Source organism: Nansenia antarctica (assembly GCF_963989245.1).
Source record: "Nansenia antarctica genome assembly, chromosome: 16".
NCBI classification, from domain to species: Eukaryota; Metazoa; Chordata; class Actinopteri; order Argentiniformes; family Microstomatidae; genus Nansenia; species Nansenia antarctica.
In genome coordinates this window covers 17,137,216-17,159,640 of record NC_137686.1, presented here as the reverse complement: position 1 = coordinate 17,159,640, position 22,425 = coordinate 17,137,216, and the positions used below count along the sequence as shown (strand labels likewise).

Here is a 22,425-nt window from a genome sequence, read left to right as displayed (position 1 = left end):
GAGAGGGGAGGGGGGCGCCGGTGATCTTCTGTGCTGTTCTCACGACTCTCTGTAGCGCGTTTCTCTCCGCTGTTGTGCAGCTGTGGAACCAGTTGCAGATGTACAGTTGCAGATGCCTTTGTATAGATAACTATACAAAGAGTTATTCATGATTTTATGATGATTTTATTTACTATTTGAATTCACTATATGAGTACTTTGTACGCACTCATTTCCCAATACGAAAGGGAAATTCTATATCCCCCCAAAACGGTCTGTTTCACTGGTAGGGAAATTATCAGCGGTTTTCTGCGGATTCGCTGTGTGGTAGTTCGGCGAAATAACACGGTTCCCGGGAATAAAATTGACAATTACATTGACATTTATGATCAAATAATGGTTGTGGTCATGTATTATTAGCGACCCCCACAGATGTATGATTTTACTGCTTTCATGGGAGCTCAGACCTTCCTTATGGGAGCTCAGCTCCCATTGGCTCCCACATAACTCGAACCCTGCTATGCCACTGTGGTCAATCTCAATAACTGGCATCCTTTCCTTCTTCAACCCTGCTCTGAAAGAACTGAAACAAGTGAAAGATAACATTATTGTTTTCACCTATCCCATTACATGTTTCAGACGAGTAGATGAAGAAGGCGTTATAAGTAGAGGGTACCACTTCAGACAATTGGGACGCACCCCCAATGTTTACGCACGCACGGCACACGTTTACGTACCGGAACTGACATGCATTTGGCGCCAGTACGTCGTGGCGCAATGTTAACCACGCCCCCCAGATGCTCCGACCACGCGGCTCATGATAAACACCGTTTAAACATCACTCCGGGCTGGAGTGAGATTACCGAGATTAGAGTTGGAAATATTGATTACCTGCGGGCTCGCAAACAGCTGTCAGGATGTCTGCCTCCGAGATGAGCTTCCAGATTGCGTCTGTTTTAGACGCCCTGGTGAAAGTGGCCGCAGTGGAAATAAACAAACTGTTCGAGAGTCGATACGTCGCGTCGGCCACCAGCACACTTCGCATCGAAGCGAAGGAGCCTAATGAAACCCTGGAGATGGTGGATGGCGTCCGAAAGTTGGGCAAGAAAACATGTCTGCATCGCAGCATCGGTGTTCAAGTGGACGAGGGGACAGCAGGGACATACCCAGAGCTACCTGGTAGTGTAAATCGTTTGGATTTGATTGCAATGTTGTCGATTAGTTTTTCTGATTTATTTATTGCGCATTATTTCGTACTAATCCTATCCGAGTAATACCAGCTCAGGATGACTCGAGTGACCAGTGCTCATTGCAGTAATACGTTGTCATTGTGCAGAGTACGTAGTTTAAACTGTTAATACTGTGTATCAGGAAGTATCAAATCAGGAACTAACCCTGAGTTTACACTTTTGAACGTAGAAAAGCATTCTCACTACATGTCGATTAAAAACCCGTCCGTTCTCGCCCAGACTCGGAACACATTAGGGGATTTTATTATGCATGGTTAGGTTCTGCAGAATCCTTGCAAAAATACAACGACCAAAACTATCATATGGAAATATGCATGAATTAGTACATTGGATGAGTGCATATGGTCTGCAGGGTATTCCTTTCCAGGTGCATATTTTGACTTCACCCTGCTGCTGACCTAAGTAATGGAATGTTTACGCTTTTCTTTTCTCTACCCCTCCCCCCCTTTCCTGTCTCTCTGTAGCCCCGGATCAACCCTTCTCCTCCGAGGGCGTCAGTGGTTGTTTGAAAGAGTGCAGAGGAGAGGAGCGTTCTACCACAGACATCCCCCTGGTGGACGTTAAGGAGACTGCTTACCTGCCCTGCACTGTTCTCACTGAGGTTAGTGACTGTGATTTGTTGACTATGTGACAGCGGCTGGTGAAAGGCAGAGCAAGTCTGCAACCAATCAAGATGTCCAGACTTTTATTTTGAAAAACAGAAATACATTTTTAACTCTTTGACTGCCAGCCATGTTCAGAGCGGAGAGCTCCACACTGCCAGACTTTTGGGGCATTTTCGCTGAACTTTGAAGACCCACCAAATATTGACTTTTCGGACTACATAAACATTGAACATATCTACCAAAACTTTAGACTAGGGGTGGGTTTTTTTTTTTTTTTTTTTTTGTGATCGACCACATTTTTTATTTTGTGATCGACCAAGATCCTTATCGATCAATTATCGATCGTCGATGCCCACCCCTACTTTAGACTCTCTTCTTTCATCAGAAAAAGAAAGTTTGTTTCTAGCCTCTTTGAGTGTTTAGAAATCGGCCGTAGAACATAGGGTGGTTTCAGCAAAAACACCTGATTTTGACCAATAAACAGAGAAAACGAGCTTTTTCTGCAGAACTTTTTTTATTTTTATTTTTTTCTGCACTTTTTCTGTATCATCCGACTCTGAACTGTTTGAAGAGTCGTGCGATGGCCGCAATGCTCCGCGCCGCGTTTGGCACATACCCTGATCCGTTTCGCCATTACTACAACCCACAGCAAGCCACTTCCTTCTCCAGGCTTTTATCGAACTACTGCCCCCATCTGGGACCGAAATACATTACACCCAAGTCTGAAATTCACTCGCTAGGTGTAGAACATGTCAATAACGCGATCCCCGCGAAAAGAAAAAAAAAATCTATAAGACGCCAATTGGCGTCTTTGGCAGTCAATGAGTTAAATTTAAAAAATAAAAAAAAATTGCCATTTAGCAGACGCTTTTAATCCAAAGCGACTTACAATTACGAATTACAGGGACATTCCCCCCGGAGTAACTGAGGGCTAAGTGCCTTACTCAAGGGCACACTAGTAGTGGTGTGGTTTCAGGCGGGATTTGAACTCACAACCTTCCGATCACAAGTCCAACTCACTCACAACCTTCCGATCACAAGTCCATCTCACTATCCACTAGACCACCACTAGACCACCACTACCCCTAATACGGGGGTTCAACGTTGTTGAAAATCACAACACACTGTCAACTGCTTGACACTAGTCAAGCCAAAATATTGCAATGCAATGGGTTCGGTGAGTAATCCCCACTGCTACCTAGTTAACTATAACACTACTTTACATTGTTAGCAGGCTCCCAAAACAACCTGTGTTCGTTGACTAGCGAATGTCATTGATTTTCAACAATGCTGAAATGCATTTTCATTTTTCTAAATAAAAGTCAGAACATTAAATCAGCTGCCTGCTTGTCACCCCTTTCACCAGCAGCTGTCACATATAGAATCTGACTGGATAATGAAAGAGATGTATAATTCAAGACCTGTGTAAGACTCGTTCCTACTATTCAAATGACATAATTTGGCTTTGGACGCCACAGTTAAATAATTTGCATGATGCCAAATGGAAGAAATTTGGATGACTGATACTGAGCAAACTAATGTAGCTCTGTGCAATTCAAGTGCCATCTCTTTCTCTCAGGATGTGGAGATGGTAGAGGGGAGCTGTTTACAATCAGAATCCTTACCTACCAGAGACCCACCAACAGAACAAGAGATTTGTGGTAAGATTAATTCAAATCTGTTTTATGTGTCAGTACTTCACCGGTAGTGAGTATTTCTGCTAAACATTTTACAACTCTCTTACATCTCCAAATGTATTATCCATTCACCAGGCCTTGTGGATCCAAACCACCTATCAGTTTCTGCTCAAAGCTCCATGGTGGATCAGGAACCCCGGCCGCTTCAGACAGAATCAAAGACTGACCTCGGTGCTTGCTGTCAAACTGAGGTCATCATCAGCCCAATACTCCCAAGAGCTGAGGAGCAGGCTTCTGCCCCGGATCTTGAATGTAATAAAAAGCCTGAATGTAAGAAAGAGCCCCAACTAGCCATAGTCAGTACCGCAGAGGGGACTGCCCGCAGCCCCTCCCCCTTGGATGGAGCTGCTGTGGCTCCTGTCCAGGTTAGCATGTGCAAACCTCCCGCCGCTGTGAAAGAGGGGATGGTGAACCAAAACCAAAACCACCAGCTAAAGCAAAGCTCCCTTGGCCTGAAGCTGAAGCTGAGCTCCCTCGGCCTGAAGCTGAACAAGAGTCCCCTCGACCTGAAGCTGAACAAGAGTCCCCTTGACCTGAAGCTGAACAAGAGCCCCCTTGACCTGAAGCTGAAGCTGAACCTGAGCTCCATAAACCTGAAGCTGAAGCAGAGTCCCATGAAGCTGAAGCTGAAGCAGAAGTCCCTTGACCTGAAGCTACTGAGGCCCTGCTCAGTGCAGCTGGTCAATCTGCATCTGGTGCCTGGCTCTGAAGGGAAGAAGGCCGATCCTGGCAATGTGAATCAAAACGGCAGGCAGTTCCCCATGCCCAAGGACCTCCGCATCCACCAGCATCTCCACACAGGCCGACGCCTCTGCTGCTTCACCCAGTGTGGGAACGGTGTATGGCGGCTGCAGGGCGTCCTCGCACACAAGCAGCAGCAGAACCACGCCTACAGCTGCGAGATCTGCGGTAAGAGGTTCAAGCGCAGGAAGATCCTGAGGAGGCACGAGCGGTTCCACACCGGGGAGAAGCCCTACTCCTGTACCAAGTGCCGCAAGACGTTCGCCCTGAGGAAGAGTCTCCGTCGGCACCTGAGGTTCCACACGGGCGAGCGGCCTCACGAGTGTCTGCAGTGTGGGAAAAGCTTCCGGGTCAGGGACAATCTAAAGAATCATCTGAGGTTTCACACCGGAGAGAGGCCGTTCACCTGCACCGTCTGCTCGAAGAGCTTCAGAATCCTCAGGAACCTTGAGCAACACAACGTGGTTCACATTGGATTGGAAGCTCTTCCCTCAAAATAGTTAGGTAGAGGTGTGTGTGTGTGTGTGTGTGTGTGTGTGTGTGTGTGTGTGTGTGTGTGTGTGTGTGTGTGTGTGTGTGTGTGTGTGTGTGTGTGTGTGTGTGTGTGTGTGTGTGTGTGTGTGTGTGTGTGTGAGAGAGAGAGAGAGAGAGATCAGCCACCTGCACACTCAACTTAATGTGAATGTGTGTGCTGGATGAACCTGTGTGTGTGTGTAGCTCCCCTTCCAAGAGATGCAGTTTACTGGGGAGAAGCAGCCTGCATTGACTCTTAAAGTGGCCCTTATTAAACATCTCTACCTCGAACAGAAACCAGTCATGGCTTGTTGTTTTAAAGCATTAGAACAAATTAGAAGGGACGGTGCAAAGATCTAAGAGGACACATCCACCACCCTGTTTTGGTGGTAATTGTTCAGATTGATGCAGAATGAGTATATGGTGCATAGTGGACAGTGGAAAGGTGTTATTGATGACCGGAAATCATTAGGATGACATTAGTCTTGCGTAGCCATTGTTCTTGCCCCTCTTTGGGAGGTCTGGACATATTTCTTTTATGAGCCGCTCTGGTTTGTGAACTGGAAGGAGTGATCAGAGAATGGTGCATTCATTGGATGTTAAAAAACCCTCCCCCTACATGATTGTAAAATGGTTGGTTGCTTGTTATTTACGTCGTCTTTGCCGACCGTATGACTGTTTTGCATAGAGTTGTTGCCTGTGCTAGCTAGCAACATTGAAGAAAAAAACATATTTGATTGATGTAATGTGTCGTGAGGTGTCACTCATTTTAAACGGGTTTCCAAACCTTTTGTAGCTACATTCTGTAAAGGATTTCCCCAGGCTTTCTGAACTAGGAAAGCCTGGTCTCAGCACGATTAGGATGACCTTAATGTGCTTCTAAAGTGTAAACACTGTATCTGTTTGGTCAAAACATTTGTGATTATTTTAAATAGTTTTTACAGGTCCACAGTGACCTAAAACTGTTGCATGCGTCCTTTGGGAATGAATGAGGTTTTCTATGTGGGCCAGGAAAGGCCTTTTTAGTCTGGACTCAACCCCTTCTCAGTCAGCCATCAAAGGCCTGATGGTAGATGATGCTTCTCTTCACTGTAAATGATCAACAAATAGAATCTTTGTATTTGTATGTAGTGATATCGACAGGTGTACATATTTTGATGTTCGTAAAAAATGTTTTATACTCTTTAACTCTTAACTCTTTTTGAAGACCAAGACAATTTGGAAGAATGCATGCATTTCAGTTAACCTTTTCCGAATATGAAATTACATATTTGTTGAATTTTGTTAAGTGAACTTTTTATTTTTTATTTGTTTACCCCTATATGCTTTAATCTTTGCACCAATTAAAAACATTCCTACATGTCATGTCTAATGTTTTGTTGCCAAGACAGCGATCCCTGTTTGTGTTTGAAGACAAATCAAAGATCATTGTGTATGGGTGTGTTCGTTATACAACCATAGCCATAATTGTGCGTTCAGTCTAGTACTAAACCACATTCTGCCCTCATAAAGATTACGTTGGTTTCACATTTGCCTGACAAACACCCAAACACGTCTGTGCTTATTTAGATTATTTGACCAAAAATACAATGGATTGTCTTTATATTATATTTTTTACCTAAAGCATTTTCTGCACTAAAGATATAATCTTCATACAGACAGATTCCCTTCTTTCAAATATTACAGGCAATATAACCGACACACCTGAAAAGTGCATTTGGCTTTTCACTTGGGCCAATATTTGTAGCCCCGCCCCATGGGAAGTGCAACCATGACCTCCGTTGCTTTGCTTTCACTTTTGATAGGGCAAACACACACACACACACACACACACAGGCAAAGGCTGACGACTGAACAATTTGGTAAATAATTCCATGGTGTGATTTAGCTACATATGTAGAGCTTTTTCCAGCTAGGCTTCCTAACTTGTTAACCCTTTGCTTTCCTCTCTTCTCATCTGCTTTCTGCACCAATCTTCTTTGACTGGCAGGAGGGACAGGACCACGATGGCTGAGAAGGACACCAGTCTGATCCGGCAGAAAAGCCAACTGGAGGTCCTGTTAACATGCCCGGTGTGTCAGGACATCTTCAAGGATCCCCGGCAACTGCCCTGTGGGCACAGCTACTGTATGATATGTCTGGAAGGGATGATTGCCTTTGCCTCTGATATGCCCTTCCGTTGCCCAGACTGCAGGGCCTTCTTTGGGGACGTCATTGGGGTCCAGAAGAGCTATTCGCTGACCAACATCGCTGAGGACTTCAGAGATACTGAAAAGGTGCTACTTCATTGTCGTTGTCAACAGCTCTGAGGTTCCTATCTTTTAGACCTTGGGTTCCTAGACACAGATTAAGCCTAGTCAGACTTGTACTATACCAATTTCAATTGGAGATGCATTTTAGTGTAGGAATGAGCTTAATCTGTGTACAGGAAAACACCCCTTAAACTAGAAACATAAGTGTATCACCAACCTTAACTCAAGTAATGGTGATCAATGATTTAGTTGTTTTTTGGATGTTTGATCTCCGCCAGATTTCTTTGCAACTGATGCTATGGAAAGACTTGATTGACTGCTTGACTGTGTTCTTATTGAAGGCCAAGAGAACGGAAAGTGTGTTCTGTGACTGCTGCCCGGAGACAACGGTCACGGCTGTGAAGACGTGCCTGAGGTGTGAGGTTTCCCTATGTAAGGAGCATGTTCAGCACCACCTGGTGTGCCCTGCATTCCTGGGACACCCTCTCGTCGAACCACTGGGGGACCTGAAGCAGAGAAGATGTCCCCAACACGAGGATGAGGTGCTCAGGTATTACTGCACTGTGTCCAAAACGTACATCTGCAACCTATGTGCCATGGATGAGAAACAGTTGAACCTCACCATTGAAACTTCCAACGTTCTGGGGAAAAGACTAACAGTGAGTTGTTTAACCTCTCTATGTACTGTGTGAGTAGTCTTAGCCATAGGAGAGAAGTAAACAGTTTGACATCATTAGAATTGATCAGTTTATGGTTAAAGTTAAGGTTTTATTGTTACGTCACAGTACACAAGTGTGAGAGTGTAAAATTCTTAGGCTTTGGTTCCTTGACATTGCAATAGATAATTGGTGGACAACCAATCACGTCCTGAAATAAACTGAATCAGACACAACTTTTAGAATAGCGATCTTAAAGTCAGCGGGTTGTGTTGACTAACCATAGACAATGGGATGTGAGGGGCGGCAGTGGCAATTATTTATTATTTATGAATGTAAACTCATAAGTGTCGCCCTCAGACCTTGGGGGTGTCACTTTGGCCTAATGGTAGACTGGGTTCAATCCCGCCTGTCAAATGTGAATCAAGGCAGCATAATGGGGAAGTTTCTTTCTTCTAAATGGAGTACATTTCCAGATAATATCTGTTAGCGCTGTGTAACCCCCCCCATGTATGTTTGATAGAAGAATCCAGAGACTATAGTCAGCAAACAGGCTTTTCCAGTCTGTGTCAAGTGTGTGTCAATGTCATGAATGTTAATTTGCTTCAGGCATATATGGGCCAGCAGTTCAAGCTGCTTGAGAAAAATCTTCAAGAATGCAGGGACTCTATCCGAATACTGAAAGATGACATGCAAGAGGAAGTGAGTTTTAAACCAATGAGACAGTAAAAATGTATCATGTGTTTACATGTATCCTCTCTGTGATGCCCAGTTGGTATCGTAGGAAGTATCTACTTAGGCAAGGCAAGGCAAGGCACGGCACGTTTATTTGTATAGCACATTTCATACAACAGGGGCAATTCAAAGTGCTTTACATACATTATTGAAGAAGAAAAGAATACAGCAAGAGCAGCATAGTAAGAAAATAAAAATTACAATGAATAAAAGCAAATATAAGAAGTAAATAGATAAAACATTTAAGACAATAGTTAATGGAAAAAAGACATTGATAGAAATGTTTGTGCTTAATCATAACTGCTGCAAAACATGAAGGTCTTTAGCTTAGATTTAAATATGTTAAGGGTTTGGGCCTTATACTCATACTGTACACCCTCTGTGTTTCATAGTTATATTTTTCTTTGCACAGAAACAGAAATCAAATCCCAATGACTCCTGGATGAACAGTGTAACTATAGTATTGCTGTGTCTCTGGTTCATTGTTCTCTACTATGGTGAGTAGATTTGATGATGATGCAGTCACATCTCATTATTCTGGGTTCAGCGACAGATGCTAGATTTGTGGGTCATCATGAATTATTACTCTTTTTTATTTTTTCACGTACTGGCCTCAGAATGTTTTTTTTATCAGATGTTCAGTCATTGACCAGCACACACAGAACTATGGTCCTCTGTGGCTCAGTTAGTAGAGCATGCTGCTGACAAGTTACAACACTTAGGTTGTGAGTTTGATTCCCACTGGGACCATACTGAAACATTTATGCACTGACTGTAATATAAGTCCCCTTAAATAAAAGCGTCAGCTAAATGGCATACAGTGTATTATCATAGAACTGTTTACGTGTGTGCATACGTGTCTGCCTGTCTGTCTGTCCGATTTCCTCTTTCTCTCCACACAGCATGCAGTTCCTATGTAGAGAACCAGACCCTCACATACACACTGCAGAAGCAACAGACTCTTTTGCATAACCTCTACTCCACCGTCGCAGGTGAGAAGTGATAAGGAGTCTGTGTGCTTTATAAATTAATTGTCTGTTATTATAGGTAGCAATTGTCTGTGATTACAGTTATATATATACTATGGTCATAAGTTAGGTTTGGTTACAGAATACATGGTACATTGGTATTTGGTTACAGAATACATTTTTAACAAAATATGTCTGTTTACAGATTTGGTTGATAATCCTCCACAGGGCCAGAGAAATGCAGACACCAGACAAGAGCGAAGTAAGCAGTGGTAGTATGGTTTCTCAAAGGGCTTCTCAAAGTCCGGACCGAATGGCAAGTCAATATGGACCCAGGCCATACCTCGCGTTATGAATACAATACAATATATGTTAAGTGTAACGTCAGGGCATAAGCAGACTAAGCAGTCGCTTATGGCCACAACCACTAGAGGGGGCCACACTTGATAGGATGGTGAAAGGATGGATAGCTATAGTTTCTACAGTATGTTAACAACTATGTTACATAACATAGTTAACATAGTTAACTATTTTATAGTGTTCAGTTTATTTATTTGGACGATTTTGATTGTTCATTGCTAATTATTTGTCAAAATATTTGAGTTTTTATTGGTGTTCATTTGTCATTGTCTTTACTTATAGACCTTGTTATGTGCAAGTTTGTTGCTTTTATAGTCGAAAATGATTACTTTTATTGTTATGTAACTGCTCAAATGTTAATACACATGTTATTTTATTCATTTTTATTGAGTGTGTGTCTTTAGGCAAGGCAAGGCAAGTTTATTTGTATAGCACATTTCATACAACGGGCAATTCAAAGTGCTTTACATATAGCATTAAAATACAGAAAAAGAAGCTACATATATATATAGAAAATAAATAGATAAACATTTAACATAACGAAACAATGAATAAAAAGATATAGATAAAAGTGTTGTTACTGCAACTGTATTCAAGCGCTACTCTTCCTGATATGGCGTGTGTGACTGCAGGTACTGCGTCTGTGTTTAGCCGCTATCTTGCGCGATACGGCGTGTGAGATCGCAGTGTAAAATGACACGTTTGATACTGCCTCTGTGTTCAACCGCTATTCTGGCTGATACGGTATGTCATCCCTTCTCTCTCTCTCTCTCTCTCTCTCACACATCCTTCCTGTCAAATCTCTACTGTCTCTATCGCAATAAAAAGAAAAAATATGAGTGGTACTGCCCCACTCAGAAAAAATAATGTAATTTAAAAAAAATATATATATATACAGTATACTTGGAGATCATTCACAGCGATCCTGTCCCCAGATGAATATGGTTTTAATGTGGCTTATTTCCCTATTGTTGACATTGTTGTCATGGCAACGTCAACTGCCAGAGGATTTACAATCAGCTCCTAAATCTGTAGATACAGAATGTGTCTCGTTTTCTCTAGTACACAATTTCTACAACTAATGTAAATGTAGTTGTAAGTCTGAGTCAGAAATGAATATGGACTAACTGTCTGAGCCGTGTCGGATATTTATATGTAATTGCCCACTTACGTAAATGTCTTATTTTATATGGTATGCACTTTATCTTGCGTGTTTACAGACACCCAATTACATTTTGATAGATATTGTCTATAACTTGATAACTGTACTGTATTGTATGTTTTTTGTTATGTGTGGACTCCAGGAAGAGTAGCAGTAGCTAATGAGGATCCTAATAAGCTAAACTGAAAGACTTTGATCATTCCGTTCATTTGTTGTATGATCAATTGTATGTTTGTCATTTTAAATTCTATTAGGAAATTCTTCTTGAAGACACTCTTACGCAATTACATTTTCAGAAGTGAAAGGCCCTGAATGTTTGTATGTGTGTGCTTCTCTTAGGTGCTCTCACCCTGGACATCGACTCAGCCAGCCCTTTCCTGAAAGTGTCCCTGGACCTCCTGGCAGTAGAGAGAGTGGATCTGAAACAACCCTTCCCCCACCACCTGTCCCGCTTCGACAACGCCCCCCAGATCCTCACCACTCAGTGCGTCTCCTCCGGGAGGCATGTCTGGCAGGTGGAGGTGGACGGCTACTGGGACGTCGCCGTGGCCCACCAGAGCATGCGGCGCAAAGGGAAAGAGGGCACCACTTTCGGCTTCAACAAGGAGTCCTGGAGCATCACACACAACCACAACGGCCACCTGTTTGCTTACCACGATAAGATCAAGAGGGAGATCGCCATGTCCTTGAGGCACAACAGAATGGCAGTGGAGGTGGATTTTGGGAAGGGAACCATCGCCTTCTCCGAAGTAGGGATCACGCCAGCCCTGCTGCACACGTTCAGGGCTCAGCTGAGCCAGCCTTTGTGTCTGGGGTTCGGGCTGTACCGTGTGGATCCTCCCAGCAGGGTGGCCATTATATTGGACAGGTAGAGGCCCTTCAACAAGCTATGCTGCTCACTAGACAGACCGTGGACTAATCTGTGACTAATTGTTTGATGGCAAAATTGCTTCATTGAATGTTTGGAGTTGGATCAAATTGTGCAATCGTTCCCCTCCATCTGTTTTTTGCCCAGTGTCAACTCACCAGTGTTAACTCACCAGTGTCAACTCACCAGTGTCAACTCCCCAACTGCCAAGAATTCTGGAACACTCACCACCTAGAGTGATTGTTGTGAAATGTTTTATGTGGTGTTTATCTAGCAACAATATTTGATTGGATACAAAATGAAGCATCATCATTTATGCATTTCTGGTGAATAAAGTCACCTGTGGCACTCTAGAATGTTGACAATTTGGGCGACGTTATTAACCCGTGGCACAAAAGGGGTTAAGGGACTATTGCGTGTAAAGAAAGGAAGAGGCTCAAGGTGAACAGAAGGGCATCCTCCTGTCCCAACATTTGCTGGTCTGTCTTCTTTCTGTCTCAATGAGAAATGAGTGCCAAAGTTTGAGTTCCACTTGTCTTGTGGAACTCAAGTTGCATGACTACACTGTGTTGAATAGATGATGTTGGAGTGTTGGTTATCTCTAAGGGGTTTAGTTTTTATAGTGAGTCTTGGAACAAATATATGCACATAATATTCATTGCATAAAGTGGAATGGATATCAAGACTGTAGTTTTATAAGCATTCAATATCTTATTCAATTCAGAATGTGTGAATGTGTTATACAAAGCCATCTGTGCTGTTGTTTGTGTGTCAGTAAACCCTTGTAAAAAAGATTGTTAATCTCATTGAGACTAACCTGGTAAAATAAAGGTAAAGTAAAATAAAAATAAATAAATACAGAGGTCATATTGTTGTTGTAATAATTAAGTGTCTGCATCAGTGATGTTTTTGGTCATGATAACAGAAAAATTACATAATTCAAGAATTTCACAGGATGTGTAATAGTTGACAATTAAACCTTACTAGATGAAGTCAGAAGGCAGTCCTCTATGATAAGATACGATGAGAGTAAAATTGTCTTGGACACAGTGCAGCTGTGTAACTATTACAGTCTTGATCGCTGTAAACATTGTACACTAATCATTGATACTACCGGTACATGATGTAGCCTAGACAGTAGGGACATGCTCAATTATCATGTATTATTTGATGGTCACAGTGTCCTGATAATTGAGACCAGTCATTTCCATCTGTATCCCTCATGCAAAGCCAAACCTCTGACTAAATGAGAGTTGGATATGGCAGGTCATTATAGGGAAATCATGAAAAGAGAAAGACCTTAGAAAATATGCAAAGGTAGAAACTTTCCCTAAAAGAGCAAACACTGCATTTGCGTAACCTGTTGGTCATTGTGATTGAAGGCATGCACAGTGAACTTGATCCTGGGTTATCCTGAGGATATTGATCTCTAAGAATAAAACTGAAGATGTCTCTCTTATCTGCGTTGTGTCATTCCAACCGTTCAATGTAAAACAGCCCACTCAAAAATACAGTCTTCAGGATCAATGATAGACTTAAAACACGGGTTGCTGGGTCCTCAGGAGAATAGCTTTATCACAGAATTGCCACATATAGGATACAAAGTACATTGTCTCTCTCATTCCAGCTCGCAAACTCCAACCCAACAACAACACATTTTCACCCATCTCACAGTTGTTGTACATTCCCCATCAGACCATCCTGCAGCTGGTATCTGAAAACATCGATAAACTGTCTCTGGATCAGTCTGGTAAACAGCCCACAATTTGTGAGACTCTGCACCTCTGACCTAATTTTCCACCTTCTGTAATAAATCTAATCCAAACACAGTGGATACAATATATTGTGATACAAAATATTGTTCAAATCCTTCATGGGTACTTGTATCCATCTTTAGGCTTTTTGAACAAGGATTTATGCCACATGCACGCACATCTGTTGCTGATTTTCTTTAGGGCTCCAATTCCAATTTAATTCCAATTTAACCCATGGTCATATTCAAAATAGCTATCCCTCTAGCTATTCTTTTGTTTTTGTATCCATATTTAGGCTTTTGAACAATAATGTATCCCACTCCTGCCTAATATTGTGTTCTACCGGTTCAGTTGTAAATATGTATGATTTGTGCAATAAACAAAAGTCCCTTGTTGTTATACTTTACTTTTAATGTTCTTGTAGAACATAGAAAACATGTTGTTTTATATCAAGGAAAGTACACTATATAGACAAAAGTATTGGGACACCAGAACATCACACCCATGTGCATGTTGAACTTCTCATTCCAAAACCATGGGCATTAATATGGAGTTGGTCCCACCTTTAATGCTATAACAGCTTCCACTCTTCTGGGAAGACTTTCTACTAGATTTTAGAATATGGTTGCGGGGATTTGCTCCCATTCAGCCACAACAGCATTACTGAGGTCGGGCACTGATGTTGGGCGAGAAGGACTGGCTCGCAGTCGGCGTTCCAATTCATCCCAAAAGTGTTAGGTGGGGTTGAGGTCAGAGCTCTGTGTGCAGGCCAGTCCAGCAAACCATGTCCTTATGGACCTCACTTTGTGTATGGGGGCATTGTCATGCTGAAACTGGAAAGGGCCTTCCCCAAACTGTTCCCACAAAGTTGGAAACCTACAAAGCATACAGTTCTCTAGAATCGCATTGTATGCTGTAGCATTATGATTTTCCTTCACTGGAACTAAGGGGCCTAGCCCAAACCATGAAAACAGCCCCAGACGATATTGTGTCCACATACCTTTGTCCATATAGGGACATGCAAATGCAAATATGGACCTTTGTCCATATAGGGTCACTGACTGTGACCATTGTTTGCAAATGGTCTGAGTCCATCAAAGGTCCAGAAAAGGTAAATATACCCCTTCCCGTATCCCCAGCACTACCTTAATTAGGCCCCTATACTTTCTTTTATTTATTTTTGGTTTCTTTTTATTATTACTACTCAATCTTTTCAGTTTGTAAAGTGTATTTGAGTGTCTAGAAAAGCGCTATATAAGTCTAATGTATAATAATAATAATAATAATAATAATACATTTTATTTATGGGCCCCTTTCAAGGCTCTCAAGGACACCTTACAAAACATAGTTAAAACCACATATCAAAACATTAAAATCAACAAAGCAAAATGAGATAAAAACAGCAAAGTCAGATATAACAACAAACAAAATACAGGAGATCAAACCAACATTGTTGATGTGAGATTCGAAGGATAATGTGCTGTCCAAGATGACACCCAGACTCTTAACTTGAGGGGAAGGGAAGACTGTGGAGTTGTCAATGGTAAGTGAGAAGCTGTGAGGTTTAGCCAAGGTGGATTTAGTGCCAACGAGGAGAACCTCTGTTTTATCGCTGTTTAGTTTTAGGAAGTTGATTGAGAACCAGGATTTGATTACCAGCAAACAGTCGGAGAGGGAAGTGGATGGGAGGGTGGAATTTGGATATTGCCAAGGGGTAGGAGGTAAATTATGAATAGGAGGGGGCCCAAAACAGATCCCTGGGGAACACCGGTGGTGACTGGAGTGAGCTGTGATTTTAGATTTTTGAGCTGGACAAACTGTGTGCGGCCAGAGTGGTATGAGGTATTATTATTATTATTATTATTATTATTATTATTATTATTATTATTATTATTATTATTATATAAGGACTATTCGTACACTAAAAAGCATTTGAAATGGAGAATTCCCATTGAAAGTGTAATGTATTCTAAAATAAGGCTCAGTCTGTGTCTACGAAACCACCCCAAAAGTTCCAGAGAGTTTGAATCTAATAAAGTGCTTCTCTATAGATTGAATAACAGCAGATTTTTATTCAGCGATTGATAATAATAAAAAAAAGAGGGGACTAACACTGTCATATTGTACGTGGAAGTGGGGAGTCATTTACCAAAAACACATCTAAGTTTACTTTGTTTTCCGGGATTTGTTGATGCACCCGTGTCTTTGTGTAAGTAGTGGTTAAACAGTAACAGTGTTATCGATATTTGGCTGTTGCCTCATCCTCACATCATTCTTGTATTTGTGCTCATAAAAGCAGCACACCAGCTCAAATCATCCTGCCTAAACAGTAGCAACACCTTAAACAGAAGGATGAAACCATACATAAACTGGACTCTAATATGTACCTATGTACTCCTCTGTGTTTTCTGCACTGGTAAGTAAGAGAAAGAACAGTATCTTCCTATAATTTGGAGTTGCCGCTATCAGTCTGCCGATGCTATGATGCGCTAATATTGATGAGATTATAGGGCAGCTGTGGTGCTGGAGGTAGAGTCGTTGTCTAATGATTGCAAGGTCGGCAGATTTATGATGACAGAAAATGCCTTTACTCCGATAACAATTGTGATCATGTGACTGAATTACTAAACGCTGAAATGTGCAGCGTCATTTCTAACTAGAAAGACGTATCTTTGTACTGTAGCAGTCCTACCGTTTGGTCACCTTCAGCAAACCTTATTCAATCAACTAAACTGAGAGTTTCTCATTGAGCTCACTGACCAACTTTTACTAAGTGACCGTCAAAATAAAGCTTCTCTCACAGCTCCGACTAAACGGCAACAAACACAGCTCTACAAATTGCACATCATACAGCGCTCTCTCCCTCTCGCTCTCTCCCTCTCTCCCACTCTCTCTTTCTCTCTTTCTCCCTCCCCTCTCTCTCTCTCCTTCTCTCACTCTCTCCCTCAGTTGACTCCTCTGAGGGTGTTTCCTGCAGTACAGATGGCATATCTATCAGAGGAGGGAGGTACAGTCTCTCCAACAGCACCAATGTGGGCAGTGAGTTGTTGTACCATTGTCCTGATGGTTATTACCCAGCCCGTTACCGTGGCCACACGTGTCTCAACTCTAATGGTTGGTTCCCAAGGCCAAGTTCTCATGGCAATGACTGCAAGAGTAGGTATCATGAAATAATAATAACATCCATGTAATCAATCCATGCTGTCTCAATATGCTGCTGATGTTGTACGTGTGTCTGAATTTTCACACAGGGATTAATAGAGTAATACTTTATATAATCTAATCGTATCTAGATTAGTAATCTAGTAATGTATGTTCAATAACAATACCAACCATGGGCTCTCAACCTCATTGTTTCTCATCCCACCCACCCAGTCATGACATGTCCTGATCCCAGCTTGAAAAATGGCAAGGTGTCTCCTAGTGCAGCCCGGTATGAAGTCGGAGATCAGACCACGTATGCGTGCGATGACGGTTACACTTTCCGGGGCTCGGCCACAAGAACCTGCCAAAAAAATGGGAAGTGGAATGGGGTCACCCCCATCTGTGACTCTGGCTGTAGGTGACCTCCAACCAATCACTAATAATCACAATCTCTGAGTCATGTTTTTCTCAACCATTCAATTTCTTTGTTTCTAACGTTGCCTATCTATTGTCCCCTACCTGGAACACTCCCATCCCAGCTGGTTATTGTCGTGACCCGGGCATCCCTCCTGGGGCCCTTCGCCATGGTAACCAGTTTGACATAGGTGACATGGTGACTTATAGATGCTCGAGACTCCAGCTGCTGGGCTCCAAGGAGAGGACGTGCCTAGAGAACGGGCGCTGGTCTGGCACTGAACCAAGTTGCAACAGTAAGGCACAGCCCACTAATCCTGGCTACATATTGTGGCTTCCACATTATCCTGGTTTTAACACATAAGGGTTTCCTTTTGCTTTGCTAGAGCAGGTACTGTACACAGATAGCCCACGTATGGGACCATAGTATGCTCTTCTCTGATACTGCACTACTATAAATGTTGCCCAAATGTAACCCACAGTCCTTACCATCTATCTCACAGGTAAACACAGCTATGACACCATAGAGGAGGTGTCTGGATACTTCTCAGCCTCCCTGGATAATCGACTGACTCTATCTGGTCTGGATTACGATGGTTAGTTTCCACCAACCTCGTTTGGTGAAACCTACTGTTCATTGTGGGTATGTGGTATCCGTAGCAATGGTGTCTGATATTGTCTTTCAGATTATGGGAAGCAAGTTCCAAGGTCTGTCCAGATGACGCAGGGAGGCAACCTCCATATCTACATCGCTCTGGATACTTCGGGGAGCATCGGCAAAGATAACTTTACTGTGGCCAAAAAGTGTGTCAAAGCCCTCATAGACAAGGTAGAGGAAAGTAAACTATTTCTTTATTGAATCACGTATTGGCGTATGGGGTATTTGCAACTTGTTACATTCAATTACAGTAACAAGTCAGATACTGTATAGAAGCCATCTCTTAAAGACAGTGTAGCATTGCTACACTTAGCATTGGATAGATAAAGAAGTCAACTGATGAACATTTAGAAAAATACACAACCTCTTCTCTTTCCTCCCCTCCCCATTCTTGTCTGTGCAAGATCTCCTATTTTCAAATCACCCCAAAGTATGGCATCCTGGGCTTCGCTTCCAAGGTCAATGAGATTGTTAATATTCTTTCGGATTCCTCACATGGTGGGGATCAGTCCATCTTAGAGGAAGTGGAAAAGCTGGATTACTCAAGTAAGGACTTTTATTTTCGCTGACTGATGTAGTCCTGTTTGTTTAAGTGCTCTGTGAAGATTTTGATGACATTGCTTTTTTTCATGTCAGATACAACATTTGGTACTGGAAGTAACCTTGCAGGGGCATTCAAATTGATCCATGAAAGGATGAGTGTCTTTAACACGAGGAAGAAGCTGAGCGGCACCCACCAGGCCATTTTTATGTTTACAGATGGTAATGTTGTGGTGTGCGTGTGTTTGTGTGTGTGTGTGTATATGTGTGTGTGTGTGTGTGTGTGTGTGTGTGTGTTTGTTGTGTGTGTGGGTGTGGGTGTACGTGCATGTGCATGTGTGTATATCATTTCTGATACACTGTGTTTTATCAAAAGCCATATACTATATATTATTATATACGCAATACATATAATATATATATATATATTATATAATATATATATATAATAAATAGTTGCCAGTTGCAACACTACTCATGATAACAACTGTTGGTCTTTGAAGTATGATAAAGTAAGTGATTTAGGGTTGTGCAACTTCTCACCTTTCTTGCAGGAAAGGTTAACGTTGGAGGGAGTGGAGCGGGAGCTGTTGCCATGATTAGGAACCTAATGGAAGATGTTAATGGAAAGGACTGGCGGGAATATCTTGGTAAGATCTATAGCTACCCTTCTGTTGTACGTACATACATTTAGTAGGTAGATTCACAGAGACCAGGGGAGGCTGGTGGAGGTAGAAATCGGAGGACCCTAACCCAAACCTGTGTGTATTACAATGAGCCCCTGACAGAGACACCTCAGCAGTTTTTTTTTATCTCGTCTCTTTCAGATATCTATGTTTTCGGTATTGGAGAAGTGAACGATGAAGAGATTAATAAATTGGTGTCACAGAAGTCAGGAGAGCGCCACTCCTATAAACTGAGGGACGAAGCTGAGCTGACGTCTTTGTTCAATAAGATTATAGGTCAGTGTTCCTGTTGAATGATTTAGCTAGTATGCAGTAGCTGATGAAAAGTACAATTAGGATTATTGTACGGTGGAACATTTAAACAGACGGACAGCCTTCTGATTGGCAGATGGGCAGCCCGCTGATTTTGACAGGAAGGGGTGGGAATGATGAGTGACAGGGATGAATGGCCATTGCCCAAGGACACCTGGGGGGTATTCCATCAACATCGCTAAAGGACAATCCAGGCTTATTTTGATCAATCCTGCGAGATTTATTTTAAAAAATCCAGCCTTATTTTGATAAGCCTCATGAGACTTATCAAAATAAGGCTGGATTTTCCTTTAGTGACGTTGATGGAATACCCCCCTGGATGTAGAATGATAGAGAGAGAAAACAGACGGAAACACAAGAAGGATACACCTGTGGATGTAACAGTTTGTGTCTCTATTGTCTCTTTGTAGATGAGGGCAACAGTATAGGTCTGTGTGGACTATCATGGGATTTCGGTGATGCTGTTACCTTAAAGTCATCAACGCGCATGAGATACCCTTGGTTAACCACCGTCACTGTCACAGTGAGTAGTGGACACAGCAGGGTTGGGGGCAATTTGATTTGAATTTAATCAATTCAGGAAGTAATTTGATTGGAAATCTGGACTTTGGATGCAAAAAAAACAAACAATGTTTCATTTTATTTATTCATTTTTATATTTATGAAAATAAATTTGACTGAGTTGAAATTCAATTGACTTCAACCCTGGGACACAGTACCTGAATAACAACAACTAATAGTTTACTAAGTTAACAGGTCATCACACCAGGCAAACTATTATTAATTCAGATACCAGCATTCACAATACCATGAAATCAACCATGTGTTCTCCCCTTACTGACTTCTCTCTCTCTCCCATGTCCTCTTTCTGCCCAGAAACCAGACCATAAGGACAACTGTTTGGGTTCTCTCGTTACTCCTCAGTTTGTCCTCACAGCAGCTCACTGCTTTGGCAATACGAAGAACGGAGACAATTTATCAGTAAAGGGTATTAGCGTGGAGATATACGACCAAGGTACTGTGCACCTTCCAACAGCTTATAGGGAATGTCACAATTTTCTTTGTCGTCATTATTACACAATAGCTCTCTAAAAACTATAATCGCCAATTATCGTCTTCAATTTTATATTTAAGATTCAAGTGTGTTAGAGCTGTGGCTGGAACAAACACCTGCACACAGTGCAGTTTAAGAGAATATCTGTGTGTGATCTCATTTCCAGTCAGGGAGCTGGCTCAGGGACCGATCATTCATCCAGACTATGACATCTCAAAGAAGATGGGAACGGTGGATGAGTTTTATGACTACGATGTGGCCCTCTTGAAGCTGAAAACGGCCGTCGACATCTCCATTCATGTCAGGTGAGTCAGTGCATGTACTGTCACCAAAACATGGTGTTGTCCTTGGAAATGAGAGACAAAGTGGCTTAGAGGAATGTGGCTGTGTTTTGCAGGCCGATCTGTATTCCATGTACCAAGTCCTCCATTCGTGCCGCAGGTTTATCTACATCAACTACCTGTAAGGCCCAAGGTGAGAGATGTTACTCTTAACATGCATCATCTTGTCTATGGACGTTTATCATATTAATTCTTGCACTGACATAAGTACACATTAAACAGTTAAACACACCCATACAGTGACTGATACAAGTTATGTCTCTTTCCCCAGAGGAGTTCCTTTTGAATCTGGACCTTGTACCAGCCAGATTCATGTCTAAATCTATGCGCGATACCAACAATAAGGATGTTATAATCAAACTGAATGACATGGTGAGAAAGTGTGTGTGTGTGTGTGTGTGTGTGTGTGTGTGTGTGTGTGATCAGCCACCTGCACACTCACCGTACGTTTGAACTTAACGTGAATGTGTGTGATGGACGAACCTGTGTGTGTGTGTGTGTGTGTGTGTGTGTGTGTGTGTGTGTGTGTGTGTGTAGCTCCCCTTCCAAGAGATGTGTATGTTTTGACTCTAGCTCATCTTTTGAAAATGTTTCTCGATTCCCGACTCCACAGAGGGAGACTTGTAGAAAGAGTGCAGAGAATGCTAAAGGTGTTACAGACTACAGGGAGGCTGTGACTGAAAACTTCCTGTGCACAGGAGGGCAAGAAGGTGGATCAGTTGAGAAAGTGTCCTGTAAAGGTAAATGTGCTATCAGAATCAATCAATAGACTGTATCATTAAGGAAATGTTTCACTGCTGAGATGGAATATCAAATAAATGTAAAAAAAAAAAAAAACATAAGGCCTCAAGCTTATCTTGTACATGAGAATATTATTTAAAGTTCTGCTTCATTTTGGCATATTACACCTCATTCTATTGCTGTAGGTGACTCTGGTGGGGCTCTATATCTGACCAAACCGAAACGTCATATTCAGGTGAGTCTAGAGTTTTGCTGACACTTTTGCTGACATATACCAATGCTATATTTCTATATTGACTTTGACCTGTCATTGTCATTACATTACTATTTTGCCTTAGGTTGGTGTGGTCAGCTGGGGGGTTGTGGACCTGTGTACGCCCGGTTCCCGTACGCCCGATTCAACCTCAATTTCTAGAGATTACCACATCAATCTCTTCCGGATACAAGAGTTCCTCAAGAAGAACCTGGGAGATGATGACAGTGATTATGCAGCTCTCAAATTTGTAAACTGATTAAAACATGTGCATATACCGTATACAATATGTATATTACAGTTTGAATAAGAAGCACATACAGACACACATTCAGCAGAACAACATAATTTAAGTTCCTAAATGTGAACCTGCAATAATAATAATAATAATAATAATAAAAGAAAAATCATAATAATGCATTATGTATGGAATGTTTATTGTAATAGAAAGTGATTGAAGAATTGTAAGAAGTTGTTTTTATCAAATGTTGCATGAATACGGTATGTCGTCTGAAACTCCTGCTCCACTGTTGTGTGTCTCTCATAACCATCAACAACTATCAATCAAACTTTATTACAGTTAGGTCCATATAGGCTATATATCTGACAGAAATGTTGTTATTTTAGCTGTTTCTCAAGACATATTGAAATTACAGTTATGTCATGAATATGGGCTTAAAGTGCAGACTCTCCGTTTTAATTTGTATTCACATCCAAATTGGAGGAAGGGTTTAGGAATTAT

The 22,425-nt window shown here is 41.9% G+C and overlaps 3 protein-coding genes across 3 annotated transcripts; all 3 read left to right on the top strand.

The window, feature by feature from the left end:
• Positions 1-896: 896 nt before the first annotated feature.
• Positions 897-4,772, top strand: LOC308172028 (uncharacterized protein; the record flags this gene model as incomplete). The annotated part of the gene is made up of 4 exons (XM_080546938.1): positions 897-1,158; positions 1,694-1,830; positions 3,414-3,495; positions 3,607-4,772. 4 exons carry the CDS (start codon positions 897-899, stop codon positions 4,770-4,772), a joined length of 1,647 nt encoding a protein of 548 aa, XP_080403064.1.
• Positions 4,773-6,791: 2,019 nt separating this feature from the next.
• LOC308172027 (E3 ubiquitin/ISG15 ligase TRIM25-like) lies at positions 6,792-11,790 on the top strand (the record flags this gene model as incomplete). The annotated part of the gene is made up of 3 exons (XM_080546937.1): positions 6,792-7,061; positions 7,379-7,628; positions 11,258-11,790. 3 exons carry the CDS (start codon positions 6,792-6,794, stop codon positions 11,788-11,790), a joined length of 1,053 nt encoding a protein of 350 aa, XP_080403063.1.
• A 4,044-nt stretch (positions 11,791-15,834) lies between these two features.
• Positions 15,835-22,101, top strand: LOC308171580 (complement factor B-like). The gene is made up of 18 exons (XM_080546449.1): positions 15,835-15,956; positions 16,490-16,696; positions 16,916-17,098; positions 17,224-17,394; positions 17,602-17,694; positions 17,785-17,927; positions 18,161-18,302; positions 18,393-18,518; positions 18,851-18,946; positions 19,124-19,258; positions 19,705-19,817; positions 20,171-20,309; positions 20,515-20,653; positions 20,746-20,822; positions 20,961-21,061; positions 21,303-21,429; positions 21,616-21,665; positions 21,769-22,101. Exons 1-18 carry the CDS (start codon positions 15,893-15,895, stop codon positions 21,940-21,942), a joined length of 2,280 nt encoding a protein of 759 aa, XP_080402575.1. The 5' UTR covers positions 15,835-15,892; the 3' UTR covers positions 21,943-22,101.
• The last annotated feature ends 324 nt before the right edge of the window (positions 22,102-22,425 follow it).